The sequence below is a fragment of the Podarcis liolepis genome (genome assembly GCF_965112155.1).
Source record: "Podarcis liolepis genome assembly, chromosome: 6".
Classification (NCBI taxonomy): domain Eukaryota; kingdom Metazoa; phylum Chordata; class Lepidosauria; order Squamata; family Lacertidae; genus Podarcis; species Podarcis liolepis.
The window spans coordinates 50,484,051-50,503,439 of NC_139559.1; the positions used below are offsets into that span (position 1 = coordinate 50,484,051).

Genomic DNA, 19,389 nt, shown 5'->3' on the forward strand with positions numbered 1-19,389 from the left:
TGCATTTCTGCCTCGCCTCGCCTTTTTAATATTAATGACAGCTAGTAATTGTTAGCCACTTGGGAATTAAGATGAAAGGTAAAAGGGGCAGTGGCTTGGTTTGTCATCTTCTGCTTTTCCCAGGAGTGTAACAAGTGAGAGTTTATAGTGCTGCAAGACTGGTGTTCCATGATCAGTAGACTATGCAAATGCCAAGAGGTGAGAAGAATGTTGTGCTATTGGTGATCCATGGTAAAAGTACATGAATTGTCTCTCATAACCAGTGCTCTGGAAAGAGCAGCTTTGTCCTTTTGATACTGGGTCAGCTGAGGTTATATCCTTACTTACCTTTATGCAAGGTTCTATATGCTCCTTTTACTTTACAGGTGCTTGTTGGCAGGATATCCCACCGTATGCCATAAAGAGCCACTTCTGTCTATGAAACTTTGAAGCTTTTTGAACATCAGTGTTAGTGCCAAATAGGTACAAGGTTTATACGTGTTGTGAAAGAGAGGAGGAAATTAATCATCATAGCTCTTGGGACACAATTATCCATAACAATGGGAGGGAAGGGTAATGAGGGTGTGTTGAATATAATTTTCTTTCTTCTATTCTGTAGTAATATTTACATGTACAGTAAAGCCTTGAACAGTTTCATTTGAACTTAAAACCTATGCCTTTTAAAATAAATCTTTGGGATTCATCCAGGAAGGTAGGCGTAACATTTTTGAGGCCTAAAACAACTATTGGATGAATGAATGACCTGAGTCTAAACTGTTTTGTCATAGGACAGGGGAGTAAAGTCCAGTGTACAACAAGCAAAAGTGCATTTTCTGTAAATTTTCAGACAAATCAATCTACAGAAGACTGAGAGAACCTTGAAAATGATGGCCTGTGTGACTAAGCACAAAGTGTGTTTTGCTTCCAGTGTGGCATCATGTATAGCAGGAATGGAGAACCTTTCTGGCTCTGCAATACAGACCTTTTTTAGGATTGGCTTTGCAGGCCAAATTTGACAGGTGGGTGAGGTTGCCCACCTGTCAATCACTTGACATCACAATGACATAAGAGCCAAAACCTGCTTTCTGGTGTGGTGAGGGCTCAACTTGCTCCAGGAGGGTTTCCATTGACAGTAGTTTCATTGAAACCCCGCTCCTGGGAAAAGGCATGCCTCCACTCCCCATCTGTTTATGCACAGGGAGTTCAGTCGTGCTTTCTTCATGGATCAGCAGCCGCATCTCCACCTGCCCCAGGGCAGCTGGGTGTGGTTTGGGGGAAATTACCTTGCATGCCAAACAGGGAGAGCTAGTGGCTCAATTCATCCCACAGACCAGAGGTTCCCCACCATGATATTTTAGGAAATGAGAAGAAATTGCTTGTTGCGTTTCACTTGGTACTGCCCTGTGTACTGCCCTGTTAGAACTTCTGTTCTGATACAAAAGAGAAGGATGGAATAGTCTGATAAAAGAGATCTGTGTACTATAAACAATATATATAGGTAAAGGTAAAGGGACCCCTGACCATTAGGTCCAGTCGTGACCGACTCTAGGGTTGCGGCACTCATCTCGCTTTATTGGCCGAGGGAGCTGGCATACAGCTTCCGGGTCATGTGGCCAGCATGACTAAGGCGCTTCTGGTGAACCAGAGCAGCACACGGAAACGCCGTTTACCTTCCCGCCGGAGCGGTACCTATTTATCTACTTGCACTTTGATGTGCTTTCGAACTGCTACATTGACAGGAGCAGGGACCGAGCAATGGGAGCTCACCCTGTTGCGGGGATTCAAACCGCTGACCTTCTGATTGGCAAGTCCTAGGCTCTGTGGTCTAACCCACAGCGCCACCCGTGGCCCTAAAAATAATATATATACCTCTCTGCTAAACTCAGTTCAGGAAGGTAAAAGAACCCCAGCCCAAATCTCCATTGTTTTCACATAATAGGAATAAATAGAAAATTCAAGTCCCAAAAGTGTATATTTGCGTGCATGCGCATGTGCACAGTCATTAATAGGTGCCTCTCTGGGAATGTCCATCAACCGGCAATTCTATTGTGCTGTGTCTTAGAGGGAACAGACCTGCAGGCTACGGTGTGTGTTCCCTAACGCAAGGTGTGTCATTGATTTACACGCAATGTCTGCTTGACATCTCCCTGGACACCATTTAAAAACCCAGTGACTCATCTCTAGGGAATTTCTTCTCAATACACACAAAGCCAATGAATTGCATTTGTTTGCAGCTGGGTGGAGATGGCCCCTCCTGTGCAAAGACATGAGTGATAAAACCTCAGGATAGAAACAAATGGCCTTTTTCTATTACCTGCTGCACTATGTAAGGCTGAAGGTTTTGTCAGATTTTTAAGGGCAAAAATGCTGAAAGCACAGTATGTTACTGTGAAATCATGCATTTCTGGCTACCGGCTACATATCTGTGGTGTAAATTATATGCATATGAAGGTATGCAAATCATCCAGGAAGCATCCAGCCTAGATGGAGCAGGTAGGACTCACTGAACTCAGTGGGACAACTCATGAGTAAATTTGTATAGTTGCATCCTTATGGTAATAGTTATCAAACATTTCCCCAAAAATCTAGACATCTATCGCTCATTAATAGCCTTATAGTCAACAGGCATTATTGGACACCCACTTCAAATGTAACAGTCCTGGTCCCCTCCCTAACATGAGGGTGAGTTTGATCTTTAAAGATAGCCCATCCAGCCCACTGCCAGAATTAGAAACACTGGGAGGTGGTTGGGAGGAGTTCAGACAGGAAGCAAAACTAGTAAACACTGAGCACTGTTAATGCAATATAAGAACACCTCTTCTCTGTATATTCAGAGAAAGAGTCCAGCAGAGTGAATGGCAGCTGCAAAACCTTATCCCTAAATACGGACCTGGCAGACTAGTGGATCTCAGTGGACAGAGGATATCTGAGAGCAATGAAGCCTCTCCTATCCTGCTCCAGATGCATTTTCAAGTGGCTCCCTGTTGGAGCTTTCACACCAGGAACCACCTTTGCAGAAGGTCATATCGTTATCTACCACACCCCCATGGTATGATGCTAGGTGCACAGTGCTGCACAAGCCCTGACTTTAAGGTAATTGCTGGCACTTGCAAAATGCTGTGTACAGGGCTTTGCAGAACACAACAATTAGCTGATTGGTGCTTGCGGAACACTATGCATGGGGCTTTCCAAGACTCAGTGATCAGCTCAGCTGTGTCTTTACCTTTCCCACAGCTAATTCATATATAACTCCTAATACTGGAAAATCTAAAATGTGAGCAAGTGCTTGGTTTTGGTCCAAAAATATGAACATTCAAGCTTTCATCTTAGGTCCTCATGAGCATAAAGTTGGCTGAGAGATTGTGCTTACATTGAAGGTAATGTGCACAATGCCTATGCAAATAAAGCTGTTGGTGAAAGACTCTGTCTACTTTGTTTAGCCAAAGGGTTGAGGTGTGTGTGGGTTTTTTAAACAGGTGTTTATCTAATATTCAGGGTCACTGAGAGGGAGTACAGGGGGTACTGCTCTGTTGGGCAGGGAGCCCAATCCTTAACGCTTGTATACCAAATCTTATGAAACAAAATTTCAGGTGCCATTTGACACAATTGTTTTGTGAGATATGAGCCTGCTCCCGCCTTTCAGTGCTTTTAGTCAATAAGTGAAGTCATAACTGATTGGTGAGGGCTATAGCAAAATTTTGTTAAACAAGCACCTTGTAAGGCTCAAAATCAAAATGACCCTCACCAACAGTGTGGAAGGGTATTCCTTAGTCATTTTGAAACTGTTTAGAGTCTTCCATGTATGACTCTAGATTCCTCTAGATTCAGACAAGAAGGAAAGCACTCCTGAGTCCCTTTTGAGCCCTCTTTCCTCTAGAAATGATATTTGTCAAGATAATATACTTGAGGAATCCATAATTTTAGTATAGCTATGACTAGGCAACAGCATCTCCACCCAAAAGCAAACACTACACAGACAGGACTTTAGGGTTAATTTTTTCTGAGTAGAAAAAAATAACACGAAAAGATTACATTGCGAATGCGAATGCATATACCAGTTGCTGCAGGGTGGCATAGCTGGCATTGTTTACAATGCTGCTGGAGGTAATAGAGAAACATCTTGCTTCTTGAAAAAAAGGAGAAAATCAGAGTGACACTGGAAGTATGTTGTCTTATCAGTATGGCCACTATATAGAACATACTGTAGAAGTCTGTTTGATCCACAGTTGTATAGGCTGAATGTACAAAACTGGTCCCAAACATATTCCATACACAATCTATTTAACTGAAAAAGAGAGAAATACTTCATTATGAGAATTGTTTGTTATTTTACTTGTAAAGCTGTTCTCTTTATGAATATCTGAAGAAGTGTATCTGAAGTATATCTGAAGTGTATCTGAAGAAGTGTGCATGCACACGAAAGCTCATACCAAGAACTAACTTAGTTGGTCTTTAAGGTGCTACTGGAAGGAATTTTTTTATTTTGACTATGGCAGACCAACACGGCTACCTATCTGTAGCTCTTTATGAAGGTGAGGCAGTTCTTCTGCTGAACCCTGTTGATTGGCTGAGGAGGTGGGTTATTTCCCCATTTCTGCTCATCAGATGATCAGTCTGATGACTAGGGAGAAGGCAATTTGCAATTCAATCAGGGTGCTAAGCTCCACCCACTCCAGCGCTTTGTCTACATTTATATTTTTTCTTCCACTGCCAAGATCAGTGGGGACTAGGTGTGGCAGGAAAATTTGCTTGTGGTACTAGATCAGTCCTGTTTTACAACAAATGTTCACATAATATACAAAGAACAACCTTGCCATTTTTTCCTTGCCCCAGAACACTCCTCTGCAGTGATTTCCCCCCCAGTTTCTGTAGTCTAGATCAGGGATGGGCAACCTTTTTTCTTCTATAGTCACATTTGGGCAGTGGGTGAATCCAGAAGCTATAATGGGCAGAACCAGAAACAAAAGTGTCCTGGATTAACTTATCCAAAATAAAGGTGACCTTGCTTCAGTTTTCACCATGCATAGAATTCCCAGTCCTATGCAGTGAACCTCACTAGGCTTGATTTTTATTTATAAGAATATTGCCGAACTGCCAGCTCTTAAAAAATACCATGGTGGTATAGAAAAACGCATTTAAACATCATAAAATTATAATATAACGGGGTTATTGTCAAATAAATATTCAAAGGATTTGTTTTAGTTGGATGGCATTCAACTACCATTTTACTCAGAGTAGACATAATGAAATCCATAGACCTAATTTAGGTATATTCATTAATTTCAATGGGTCTACTCCAGATAAAGCCTAGTTGAATACCACCCTCTGACTTTAGTGTGACTGTGACATATACATATGGCAGAAACCTGCCAGTTTGTTCCGAGACAGCTGAAAAAGAAAGTCCTTTTCCCAAGCTATCCAGACAGGAAAAGGATCTTTTAAAATCTGTTGTTGTTTTTTATCAAGTAAAATACGTTACTGCTTCTTCCATTTATTAAAAGTAAGGTGTTAGACACTCTTAAGAACCTAGGAAAAGATAGGGAGAAAGAACAGGAAGGAAGGAATTCTGATAGGATGGAAAAACAGGTCAACTTGGAAAGGTGTCAGGGGCTTTGTAAAATTAGGTTGGCTCTATGCTGCAGGTTGTCACCTGTAATTTCGATAGTGGGGCTTTAATCACACACCCATGCGCCCCACCTATCCCAGGGGGTGTTTACTTGCCAGCCCTAGTAATGTAGAAAGATAGATGGTGTCATCTGATTTCCAAAGAAAAGGGCAGGGTGTAGCTCAGGAGTACAGAACTTGCGTCCTGATCAGCTGCTCTCTGCAAACACATTTCTCCCAGCCTGAGCTCTAACACCAGATGTGACAGTAGATACGAGAAAATATTCCTAGGGAAGGGGGCTGAAAGGAGGTAAACCATGGGGGAAGTTTTTCTTTTAAGTATTATATTAATTTTATTTAAAAAACGAATATGCAACTCTTCCATTGCTCAAAATAGTTTCCAAATCGGTAATACTGTGGTACCTCGGGTTACATACGTTTCAGGTTACATACGCTTCAGGTTACAGACTCCGCTAACCCAGAAATAGTGCTTCAGGTTAAGAACTTTGCGTCATTATGAGAACAGAAATCATGCTCCGGCGGCGCAGCAGCAGCAGGAGGCCCCATTAGCCAAAGTGGTGCTTTAGGTTAAGAACAGTTTCAGGTTAAGTACGGACCTCCGGAATGAATTAAGTACTTAACCTGAGGTACCACTGTAGAAGATACAGGGTTGACTAATTTGTTGCTTGATTTCAGTGGGTGTGCTCTGTGACTTAGTATCCAACTATCAACAAAAGCAGATTCTCTCATCCGTCAGCCTCTTCTGTTTGTTTTTTTTTTAAATGATCTCTTTTTCATTACTGGGATAGTTCTGTGCTTAACCATTGGGAACTGCTTTCATTACATTTAGGTTGACCCTTACATTTTAGCTTTAGATCAGTGGTCAGCAAACTTTTTCAGCAGGGGGACGGTCCACTGTCCTCAGCCCTTGTGGGGGACCGGACTATATTTTGCGGGGGGGAATGAATGAATTCCTATGCCCCACAAATAACCCAGAGATACATTTTAAATAAAAGGACACATTCTACTCATGGAAAAACATTCTGATTCCCGTACTGTCCGTGGGCTGGATTTAGAAGGCGATTGGACTGGATCTGGCCCCCGGGCCTTAGTTTGCCTACACATCATCAAGACTAAACATATAACTCTTAGTTTCTGAAAGGGAGGCAAATCACAGGAAACATACAAAGGTATGCAAATACATTTACTGGAAGAACTGGGAGGGACAGTGCTAGTGTTGAGTCTATGCCATAATGTTCAAATGTTAATGTGATGAGAAACAGACCAACAATACTGGGGTTGGGTTTTTTTTCTTGTGTCACTATTAGTTAAAGAAGTATGAGAGAATATGTGCCACATTGTTATCCACAGTGAATCCCTGTAATTGCTGGTAAATATGAAGAGCGAAACTGCTTTCAAAACATTATATAAACCTGGCCTAATGACTTATGGTCTGGCAGCATGGCTGCTCTTCAAGCCTTCCTGGTGAATAGCTCTGGGAATGCAAGAAACAACACTGGCTGAAAGAAGGGTCACGGTCACTTTTGGGAGGCAAAGGGTTGAGGCATCGTGATCTGCAAAAGGATAGTACATTTTTAGGTGGCTGCAGTGATGACTGATGTGGTTCATTCTCTTCCCCCCACCCCACCCACTCACCACACCTTTTATCTATCTGTCTCTTCAGCTACAAACACACACACACACACACACACACACACACTCTTTCTGCTTTTTGGCTTTTTTCTGCTCCTTAGTAAAAAGACAGACTAGCATAAATGATCCTTTATAGCAGGTGTGGGGAACCTCTGACCCTCCAGATGTTGCTGAACTTCAACTCTCATCATCACTGGCCATTAACCATGCTTGGTGATAACATTCTTGAAAGCCAGAAAGGGTCTGAGTAGTGTTTCTAATAATCAGGGTGAAGCAATAGCTTCCCTACAGATTCTAGTGTCATCATCCCTCATCTTCTCCCCAGTTTGTCCTTCTGCGTACATAATCTGTTGCTTCTCTGATTTTGATAATTCCCTGGGGAATTCTCTGGGTGGAAATGAATAATTCAGAATTTTAAATACTTCTACCACAATAACAGAGCAGTCAAATTAGAAAAATATAGAAATATGCCACATTTTTCTAATGCAATTTTGGGGGATTGCAGACTTTTGGCATAACTTGAAGGTAGAATTTGCATTTTTAAACACTCTTGCAGTTGTAATTTATATAGCTAAAAGTGCCCTTTTGAATGCATTCCCCACTATAGAAAGCGGTTTTTAAAAAGCAGTACAGTACCATGGTTCCCACTCAATAGTAGTATATCTTGTTCCTAAGGCACATCCTTTGCCAGCCACATGGGGGCAGAATCAAGCTGAATCTCAAGAGTTCTCAATAGGAGAATTGATTCCTCCTACCCAGATCTAGTTTAATCTTGGTGTAAAGTTACTTGCTCACATCTAACTAACATCATTTGAGCAGTCAAGTGTCAGCTCCTCACTGCATTAAAACTGTAGTCCAAGGGGTGGGAAATGTTTTTTCAACCCAAAGGCCACATTACCTCATGGACAACCTTCCAGAGTGTGCATGTCAGTGGTGAGCATTGCTAGAGGCAAAAAATGGGTGTAGCAACAGTTGTGACTCTTGCCCTTGGACCAGGGGTTTTCAACCAGTGTGCCTTGAATGACAGTCAGGGGTACCGCAGAAAAATAGGCCTCTGTCCCTCTTTCCTTCCCTCCCTCCTCTGATGCCCTCTTACGTCTCTGCCTCCCAAAGGCTTGTGCGGCTGTTCGTTGTAGCAGCCCTGGCTCCAAGCTGCTGGTTGCCAGGAGTGGAGGCAGCCTCAGAATAAGCAAGCAAGTGGATGAGGGAGCCCAGCCAGCCGGTCTGTCAGCCCTTGCTGTTGGAAATGGACAGACAAGTGAGAGGCCAGGTGGGCAGGCAGGCAGGTGCCATGTTGGCCTTTCTTGTACTTGCTGTGTGCCTGGGAGCTTAGTGCCCGGTGCTGAAGGGGCACTTTCTGCCTTTCCGCCATGCAGGCCCAGCAGCTCCTGCTGCTGCCACTGCTACCTCCCAAGGTGAGTAAATTGGTGGCCTCACATTCACCTTCTGCCAGTCTCCATTGGGCTGCTAAGGCTGGAGGCATCCTCTTCCCAGGCTCCTGTGGGGCGATGTGAGGAGTCACCTCTCTTTGGGGTGCATGGGGGGTAGCTCAGAGACCAGAGTGGCCGTGGTGGCTGTGCGCAGGACTCCCAAAGAGACGGGAGAGAAGAGGAGAGGATGCTGAGGGAACACTCCACAACAGAGGGTGTTCAAAAAGGGCTGCTGGATCTGCAGGCAAGGGTTGAAATAACTGGATTTCTGAGGTTTGGAGTGTGTTTCCCCATAGGGGAGCCACAGAAAGAATGTAGCTGGTCAAGGGAGCCGTGGACTCAAAAACGTTGAAAACCTCTGGGCTAGACTGAGGCCAAGCAAAACCTAGGCATTTCTGCACATGCATTTTTCCATCCAGGCAAGTTAGAGGCATTATCACTCTTCAAGGGCGCATTCCAGCCAGGCAAAAGGAGGGGTAGAGCAGGGCCAATGAAGGACAGGGCATGGGGAGAGGCCCAAGGGCAATATAGAGAGGCCTAGAGTGCCCTAGTTTAACCATACAGCCATTTTGACAAGAAGTAAGTCCCATTTTGCTCATTTAGGTTTATTTTTTAGTAAATGCGCTAAATATTGAGCTATAAAAGACAAGAAGAACCAAAGAGTAGGTATGCTGAGTAATGCCCATCAATGTCTTCAAATAAATTATCCAGGTGAACCCCCAGGTTTTTAATTCAAGAATATGACTTGATTAAGAGTGTCATTTCTATTTCCCTTCCTCAGCTGTAGAGCTGAGGGTAAACACATACAGAACTTGTAAATGTTTGTGTAGAAGAAGGAATTTCAGTAGATTCAGCATTTCACACCTCTGCCAAAATTCACTTTTTCCTCTGTATTAGATGTCCAGAGACCCTAAGATCCCTTGCCTCTGGCCACTCTCCACCCCCCTTCCTCCCATAGCTGCAGATTATGCTTCCCTATGTGGACTTGAAAAATGTCCCTGGTTGAAACTTCCATACAAGAGACATGCAGGAAAAGAAAGTGGAGATTAAATACTAAGTTCAGCACAAAATAACTTGGCAGGTATGATCCTGCGTGTGGCTCATTAGCCAGAAAAGAGCTACTTAACCTCAGGGGAGGGGAAGGTAGAGTTGGGTGTCCACAGATGGTCAATAGGGAGCTTTTACCGCTGCAAGGCAGCAGCACAGTTTCCTGGACATATGGCTGGCTTTCTGTCAGGTGGCAAATGCATTAGTATCAGGGCATTTCAGGAAACGACCCTCCTAGCCTGCCATTCTTAAGCAACAGGGGCTGTCTTCTTATAGGTTTTCCTCCTGCGATTTAATCTTTATGGGATTTTGGTGTGCTGGTCATCAAGATAAGTATGTCTGATAACAGGGGTCCAGCAACTGCAGTGAGGCTAATTGGCTGTAGCTGGGCAGCTTTTCCTCCTGTTGAGTTGGTTTATCACGCATCATGATCAAACCCGGCACAGTTCTCCATTTGGTATTTGTACATGGAGGCAGTACCTTATATAAAAGAGGAAGTGGATATTCTTCATTTGCACATATTCAAGACACTTTCTAAAGGCTATATAGATAACTAAATAAAAATGCAAATGAAGGGACAGTTACTGAGTTCATGTTACATTGGCCCCTCCTATTGTTCCCCTTGCCCCAGCCCACACTCTTTCACGCTTGCTTACAGTGAGTGCACCCAGAATTCCAAGGAATGCATTTCACCTTTTGTTTTGCAGAGCAGATTTCTATCATCTCCCATTGCTCCTGTTACCACTGACAGAGCACAATATCAGACAGTCCAATCAAGACTGTAAACAGAGGAAATCCTATCTTGATCCCCAGAGAGCAGGAAGAGATTTTTTACACCACATGGAGCATTCTGGCTGGAAAACACAGAAATCTGTAATTTCTGCCATCCCCTCAGACCTTCAGCAGGTTTGTTTGCACAACTGAGAACAGTTCAGAGTCCTCATTGGAAATGGGAGACTGGGAAAGGGGGAGCATGAAAGGAGTGGGCTGAGAAGTTTGTCTAGCAGGCTACAAGCATGTTTCTCCAGGGCTCAGTTCCAATAATAATAATCATGGGTTGCCTGAGGCTAATATTGTTCTGACAGCATGGCTCTTCTGTAGAAGCCCTGGGTTTATGCTCCTTATACTGACAAAAGAGAGTTTGGGGTATGTTACCATCACGTGGCTAAATCCTTCTAATCAGTTCAAGTCATCTGCCATAACTGCCATCACTGCAGCAAGAGCCTAGCGAACAGGACCAATGAGGTACAGAACATGAAACCAGGGAGCTAAATCAATTTTGTGTTCCACTGAACCACACATTCTCCTGACACCCCTGCTGTTGTTGGCACATGCATTTGATTGCAGACAGCTCTGCCTCACTGCAAAGAGTAACAGGAAACCCCACCAGTAGCAGGAAATCAGGCTGGAAATGACCCACATGTGGTTGTAGGACAGATGGGAAAGCTGAAGTAGACAATGCACTCTTTCTAAGCCACCTGAACAGAATTTGTGACCAGTGTAACTCATCCCAAGTCATAACTAGCAGTAAGAGGGAAATGGTTCATACTACCATGTTGTCTGAGGCATCCCAAGTAGGGTTAATTACTTTTTTGGAATGGCTTCCCATTCATTACATGGTCCAAGTAATGGACATCCCTGTGATGGAGTTCCCTCTGTAGTATATACGTTCTCATGGGAGGCCCAGTTCCACCAGTGACATCAATATCCAATGTGTTTCATTTTCCTCCTACTTGGTCATCTTTCTTTCTCAGAAAGGACAGCATGGGTTTCAGTTTATCACTCCCACCTTATCCTCACTCTTCTAATCTTAGCTAAACGCAGGAATGCAGTTTTATTTGCCTGATTAGCCATTTGCAGTAAGAAGATTTTCTTCTATAATTGGTAACCATAGATGGAGCGGGGATGAGCCTCTTCTTTCCCCCTCAGATTGGTATGTCCCAACACTTAGCTAAAATTATTTATGTGGACCATGGCACCTTGCTGTGTTTCTTGATGCAGGTGAGGGGCTCACTTGTGGCAAATGGTCTCACCAAGATCAACAACTGCAACTTTGTTCCCAGATCCCTGGAAAAGCTTTTAGCTAGGGAAGCAACTGTTATGGCAAATGACAGACATAACTAATGCAGCCTTTTCAGTGGTACCACAAGTAGATGCTCAACATGCTACCCTTAATATTAAAACAACAATCATTGTTGCAATGATATGCAGTATCAGTAATATTCAGTCTGGGTATCAGTGTACATAGCTCTCTTGGCATGGTGGAATGTTCACCAGGGTGAAATAGATCCTGGGGATTTGTATTTTATTTGCATATGATATCCCAGAATCCCACATGTTAAATGCAAATATCCAGCACTACCGCTAAGGCTCGTTGGGTGTGACTTATCAGTCTTCATCATGTGCCAAAAGGCTGGGTCAGGCAGTGTGAGGCCATGACATATGATGCAGAGAAGAGAAGGCTACTTTGTGTTCTGCCATTACAATAAAGAGAAGTTTCATAATTAGAGGCAGCTGTCAATGAATGACATTGGGGCTGTGGATACAATGAGGAAGATCAGAGACCCATGGATAAAGATTTTTGTAATATGCAGCTTTTCTAAACTTGGCCCCTATGTCTGTTTGAGACTGTTTGACATTCACTTTCCAGCTGTCTGTTTCTGTCAGCTGGGCAAGATGCCTATCTGCCCAAGTCCCTCTTTGGGAATTTCTGCACTCCTTCCAACAGTGCATCCTAATTTCCTTTGTAAAACAAGGGGGCATTGGGTATTAACATCAGAGGTTTTACTGCAATTATACTGGTTGATGATGTGCTTATTTTGCCTATTTGTTAGAAGACTAATAATGTTTGAATAGTGACAGTGCACTCATGTATATATGACTCAGTTTATCCTGGGGAGCATAAGTAAAGGAAAGAACCCCTGGATGGTTAAGTTCAGTCAAACTTGACTATGGGGTGCAGTGCTCATCTCACTTCAGGTCGAGGGAGCCAGTGTTTGTCCACAGACAGCTTTCCGGGTCATGTGGCCAGCATGACTATACCACTTCACATATATACACACACAGAGAGAGAGGCTTGTATCTCTCTGAGGCAAAGAATTTGTCACTGTGGTATTGGATGAAGATACTGACTAACTCAGATAAGCAGCTTCTGGGATTTGTTACTCAAACTTTACCACTTTGCAACAAGCTGTAGTTAGTGCATGCCTGCTTGGCAAGTGTAACTGATTCAGAGAAGACTGAGATTTTAGGCAGATTCTCCTTAGCCTTATGGAGAACAGAGTCTACATACCAATGACCTCAGCTCTGCCTCTGTTGCTCACTCTCTGCCAGCCACGGCACGAGATAGTGATTAGCTGTCTTCATGGCCCAGTAATAACCATCTCTGAAATGTTCTGCATGATTAACCTATTAGATACAGTACAGCTCCCAGTATTCTCAAGCTCAGCTTCTGTTTGCTTTCTAGCATCCATAAAGAAGTAGATGAAAGGAAAGAAGTCTTGGTAATGCACTATTTGTGGGTGCTAGAACAGGAGAGGAATGTCTTTTCTTGGTTGAGGGAAAGGCATTTGCATTCATTGTTTTCAGGCTATGTTAATAGAATATATGTCAATTGTTTCTGCAGTTGAAGGTGTAGTTGAAGATGCATCTGAATGATTGGTTAGGGCATAATCAAGAAGAGCTGGAAGTGAGAGGCTGTGAGAATATAGTCTGGCTGCAGTTTTGTGCGCTGAATGAAGATCTCTGTTTATTTTATTTATTCAGCTGCGTTCATCATAGGGGCTGATCCAGAAAATAGCAGCTCCTGGAGAACTACAAACCACTGCATTGCTCTGTATCATCACATTACTTCCATAGAAAAGGACATTATGCTGCTTTCAGCAGGTGCCTCCAGAAACTGTTGGAATGCAATGCAATTGAATCCCAAATTTGTAATTCTGGCTTTTATATATTTTCACCTTTAGATTTAGATGTGGTGTTCAAAGAATAGAAACACCAATAAAATGTTTTAACAAACATTATAAGAAACTTTACCACAGTACATTTAAAACCAGCTACTTTTTGACAACAATTAGGCTTGTAAATTCCAACACTTCCTCATCCAGCACACCTACTCTTCACTAACCAATCAGAACATCTTTCTCTCATCTTCTCTCTGATATAGATAGATAGTCCAGCCTTTAGATCATTGCTTTGATTGAGAGGGCTCTGTTGTCATATTTGTTTCCTCCTGTGCTTCCAGATGACTTGTTTATGAAACATTCATCCTGATTTGTTTGCAGGGTGATTAGACAATGTTGACTACTTAATAACCACTCATTTTGGTTTGTTTGTGAGGAGGTTAGATGATGTTGCATTAAAGCAAATGTTATCCCACATTTTGCAGCACATTTTCCGATCATTTATTGCAAAACATGTTATGTTTTTGGGAATAATATTTTGGGAATAATATTAAATATTTTGTTGGGCGGCTTCCAACAAAATATTAAAATACAGTAATCCATCAAACATTAAAAGCTTCCCTAAACAGGGCTGCCTTCAGATGTCTTCTAAAAGTCTGGTAGTTGTTGTTCTCTTTGACATCTTGTGGGAGGGAGTTCCACAGGGTGGGTGCCACTACCAAGAAGACCCTCTGCCTGGTTCCCTGTAACTTGGCTTCTCGCAGTGAGGGAACCGCCAGAAGGTCCTCGGCGCTGGACCTCAGTGTCCGGGTAGAATGATGGGGGTGGAGATGCTCCTTCAGGTATACTTGACCGAGGCCATTTAGGGCTTTAAAGATCAGCACCAACACTTTGAATTGTGATCGGAAACATGCTGGGAGCCAATGTAGGTCTTTCAAGACCGATGTTATGTGGTCTTGGCAGCCGCTCCCAGTCACCAGTCTAGCTGCCACATTCTGGATTAGTTGTAGTTTCCAGGTCACCTTCAAAGGTAGCCCCACGAACAGGGCATTGCAGTAGTCCAAGCGAGAGATAACCAGAGCATGCACCACTCTGGTGAGACAGTCTGCAGGCAGGTAGGGTCTCAGCCTGCGTACCAGATGGAGCTGATAAACAGCTGCCCAGGACACAGAATTGACCTGCGCCTCCATGGACAGCTGCGAGTCCAAAATGACTCCCAGGTTGCGCACCTGGTCCTTCAGGAGTAATAAATAATAGCAATAATAATATGGCAAAGGATTTCGGATTAATTTAAGAGAAAGCATGCTACACCATGACATCTGGCTGCTGAGCAGCTATTCCTTTTTTTTTTTTAAGTGTCACAATGATGCCTCAAGAGCAAGGAGCCTTTAAATGCACCTGTATAGCGTAAAGTCTTGATCTGGACTCTGTGATCAGAGCTCTGAGACTAACAATAGAGCTTTACAAACCTGAAACGGGGCAGTGATTGACTTTTTCTTCACTTTTTGTCTTTCCTTTTCCACTCCCCACCCCCTGCAGTCCTGGACGCACAATATACAGCGGGAGAAGGAGTTTCTACGAAAGCTGGTGAAAGCTCGAGTAATCACAGACCTCACCAGTGGAATATGAGGAGGCGCAGCCAGTGTGCGGAATTGCACAGCTACATGCATACAGCTGAGGACAAGGGCAGCAAGAGGTCCTTGGCAAGAATCCCGGCTTTTTAGAGACACACGGTGCCCTTGAAAAGTCTCCCTGGCCTGCTCTGCCTGCCTGCACCAGGGCTCACAGGGGAGCAGTGGCTACTGGCCTGAGGGGGCAGGTCGCACACTCGGAACTGCAAGAGGATCTTGTTCTTGAGATGGAATATCACTGGAGAGAACAAACAGAGTGGTAAAACAAAACAAAATTGTGCCAAATGGGAACAGGAGCCAGGCCGGAGGCAGCAGTGTTTGAATGTCCAATGCATTATTTTATATATATACATGCATATATATATATAAAGAAACTCTTGAGAATCACACTAAATATATCAAGTGGAGCCTGGCCTGTGCACCAGCCCCATGGGACACCTGACCTGGTGTTGCACTTAGCCTGCCTCTGTGCCAGCCACAGCCCCTTTGCAGGGCTTGAATCCGTCCAAGAATTGTCTGTTGTTGGTGCTGCTATAATTTAAAAGTATTGTGGCCTCACTTTGCCCTAGATGGAGCAATTAGAGGTCTATTGGATCTTCAGACTCCCTGCTTCTCATGCAGCAGCCACTGCTGCCAACATTCACCAGGCTGCATTTTTAGCCATTGTTCACAGAACTCACTTCAATGTGCTGGGGGATTTCTACCTGTTTGGTAGGTTAGCCACAGGCCCTGCTGGAAGAAACCCCAAAATATTTGTTTTCTGTGGCAACTGCATCATGGTTCTGAAGTGTTCTGTACTTTTTTGTTTTTGTTTTTTTGCTTGGGGAGGGAATAATTTATTTTTGGATCAGGTCAGAAATTGTCCTAAAATATGAAGTTTCACCAGTGTTCAGCAACTAATGGTGCCAGAAATTTTACACTCATTCGGTTGTATTCTATTTTAAGTGGTTACTACCTTGATAGTGTTTAAGCTCCTCTGGAGATACTGATAGAAATTGCCTGGCCTGCAGTTACCCCATTTTTAGCTTCCATGTGTCAGGTGTTTAACTCAGTCTGTTACCAAATCCTTCTGCATCCTTTTAAAGGGGACAGAGAGGTGTATTTGTATTCCTGTGCCCTAAGTGTCAGATGCACTATTTGCACAAGTGTGTTCCATTTGTTTTGGAAAGGTTAGAAATATATTGTGCAAAGTGACCAAACAGTGGGAAGGGTCAAATGGCATAATTTGTCTGGGGATCTGTGCACCCAAGAAGCTTTCTCAGGGGCTCTTACCCCTCCTCTTCTAAAATACCAATATATTTTGCATTGACGTGAGGTTCAACAGTGCATTAAAATCATTGGCTTGCCTTTCCTTGCACAGAGAGGATATGAGAATCTGAACTACTCTTGTTATGCAGATAGACATGAAGAATGTTTATTCTGTGTATGCCAGTGGTGTTACCCTGTATTCTGCAATGTGAGTGTGCATTTCCATAATTGTTTTTCAGGGTCATTTGGAAAGGTAAGAGCATGGTTATGGAATTAGTTAATGATACAAGAGCTAACTTAAGTCCCCAGGCTAGTTAACCTCTGCCTCCACTGACCCTGTACCTCTGTAGGACTACTTAAGGTAAAAGCATTTCTTGAATGTTGGCATTTTTAACTTTTACTGACCCAAAACGCACAAGCTGACATACTCTGGGCAGGAGTTGAGTTGAGCCTGGCAGAGCTTCCCAAGTGTGCTGTTTTCCTTGCATGTGCATCAAAGTGTGTCAGGCTTGAATGGCAGCTCCTCATAGGGGAGGATGGCTGCTTTGTTTGTTGGCCCTTGTTGGCTGAGAGTAATGAGCTGGAGTGTGAAGTATTGAATTTGTAGCCAGCCCTTCTTGTATTGGAATTAGCGCATTTGAATACATCTCTATTATTTGTTTATCTGCTCCACTAACCTCCTGATAGTTTTCAGAAATGTCAGACCTGGTTTGCTAAGCATCCAGCAACACAGCTAGGCAAAAATATATATCCATCCAAATTTTGCCTACTTGAATGCTTTCTTGTGAGATTCAAAACTGAATTGGAATTGCTGCCCAGGCCAGAAGAGTGGAGCATAATTGCCCCCAAATGCTCTGTTTTCCCCAGGTGACACTGGTTCACTTTGAACTGGTACTCAAGTCATGTTAACTTCCACTTCCGTAGTTTCTGCAGCTGGGTTTGCAGCGTTCCTGGGAGAGCTATTTCAGCTACATGAATCAATGAGAAATTTCCAAGATTATAGAAGTTTCTGAAAAATATGTCATTCATTCATCACTGTACATAGCCTGGATGGGAGGTATGTGTGTGTTCTGATAGGCCCAAAGAGTGTGAATGAGTTGTAGAATTGGGGAGCAGGCCTCCACCATATTGACCAGTGCTAAGTCTCCTATTGGAAATCAAGCCACACAGAAAGCAAGGCTATGGCATTAGTCCATCAAGAGTGATGTGCTGAAAAAGTATTAAGATGATAATGTTGTTAGTTCCTGTGCTCTGTGTTGAGTCCATTTTATTATCCTGCCCTGGATCAGTTACCTCAGGGTCCTGGCCAGAGAGCTACACTTGTGGATTCTTAGAGTGGAAATGGAGCCACTGCCACTTTTTTGGATGTAATGGTAGAGTGATAAGAGGTGGGTTGAACTCTCTTTCCTGCCAATCTATGCTATTTTAGTGCATTTGCTGCCCCTAAGTGCATACACTTTCTATCCCATTAGTCATGTACCGTTCCTACGACATGTGCAAAAGAGGAACATTTGTCAGGAAAGGATCACTGATACACAGAGGCTATGCCCTCAATCCACCTCCATTCTGAGTCAAGGTTGCTACCCAGAGGAGAAAAACAGACATTGCTCATTGGCAAATGTTAACTCAACTGCACGTGCAAAAGGGTAAAACTGAGTATTCCTAATATTTTACAAATCTTATTTCTTTCAACTTCATAATAATCATGTAAAATTTGCAATTATTCCAATTTTAGTAGGGCTGTCCCCAGTTAAGAAGAAAGCTTATTATATGAGTTTCAGTCAATTAATCAAATTTGTATATAGTTCAGAAGCAAAAAATAAAATAAAATCATGCTTCCGTTGCTCAGTGCACATGTATGTCATTGCTGAAATCATCTTAGAAGAGGCATTCCCTCTTGTTTGATGGGAAAGGATGATGCCTCTGTTAAGATTAGGCTTGGCATCACTAGTTCTTACAAGTATTTGTATTAAATGTAATACTTTTTAAAAAAAAAATCTGCCAAATTAATCTGGACACTTCTTCAGTGTTTTAACTGAGTAATCAAACCAGTTAATAGATTAAATGTTGCAGTTCTATAATTTGCAGATAGCTGAACTGAAACAGGGAGAGAGTAATTTACCCAAGGTAACCCAGCAATAGCATACCTTGGGATGGGGAAGATGTTGCACAGGAGATAGATAGCAGGATCTTCTGCTGCTTCCTGACTTCCCTTAGCCTTGGACTCTGAAGGAATGTGGTTTACACTGGAATTACCCACTGATGTATACCATTTGTCTGATCATCATGGCTGGGAGCTTTACAGTTGCCTTCAGGCATTTCCTACAGAAATTATGCGAAAACTTAATTGTTTGTGACAATTACTAAATGCCTGTTCCATTTTTGTGACTATTTCTTCAAAGTCAGAAACTTCACTTTACAAGTTGTTTCGTAGGCTTCAGTGGGAATACAGCAAATCCTTTGCTAGCCTAGTGAGCCTGCAGCTGTTATGGACAGAGGCTGGGGGCGTGCTTTACAGATCTCACAGAGCCTCAGCAAGAGAGACCCTTGTTCATGCCATTCACTATCAGTCACCTGCCCTGGCATCAACAGTTTAGAAACACAGTCTTTCTATATCATTCAAGGAGTACAAAGTACTAGAGTGAGCTCTGCTGGCCCATCCTACAGAGGGACTGAACCACATTGCGGTGGATGGTGAAGGGGCCCACCCTGTTAATGTGCTTGAAACATGCATAGTTTTATTAAATTGTGCAGTTTCTATTGTTTGAACTTTCTTTTTAGCTAAGAAAGAGGTGGTGTGATGTATGAGCCTCCAAGTCACTTGTGACTTATTCATATCATGGAAGCAATAAAACTATAAAAGACGTTGTCTGGATTTCTGTGTCTGTGTTTCCC

At 43.1% G+C, this 19,389-nt stretch overlaps 1 protein-coding gene across 12 annotated transcripts in view; it reads left to right on the forward strand.

Moving 5' to 3' along the window:
• The window catches only part of ST3GAL3 (ST3 beta-galactoside alpha-2,3-sialyltransferase 3), a 165,477-nt gene extending 146,108 nt beyond the window's left edge, over nt 1–19,369 (forward strand). For 9 of the 12 annotated variants that reach the window (XM_083510791.1, XM_083510797.1, XM_083510796.1 and 6 more), the window contains one exon: nt 15,155–19,369. In XM_083510791.1, the coding sequence (XP_083366917.1) occupies nt 15,155–15,244 (90 nt within the window). In that variant the 3' untranslated portion in view covers nt 15,245–19,369. Of the gene's footprint in view, nt 1–10,420; nt 10,620–15,154 lie in introns of all 12 variants that reach the window. The other 3 variants (XR_014527878.1, XR_014527879.1, XR_014527880.1) reach the window with 1 other exon arrangement.
• Nucleotides 19,370–19,389: the final 20 nt, after the last annotated feature.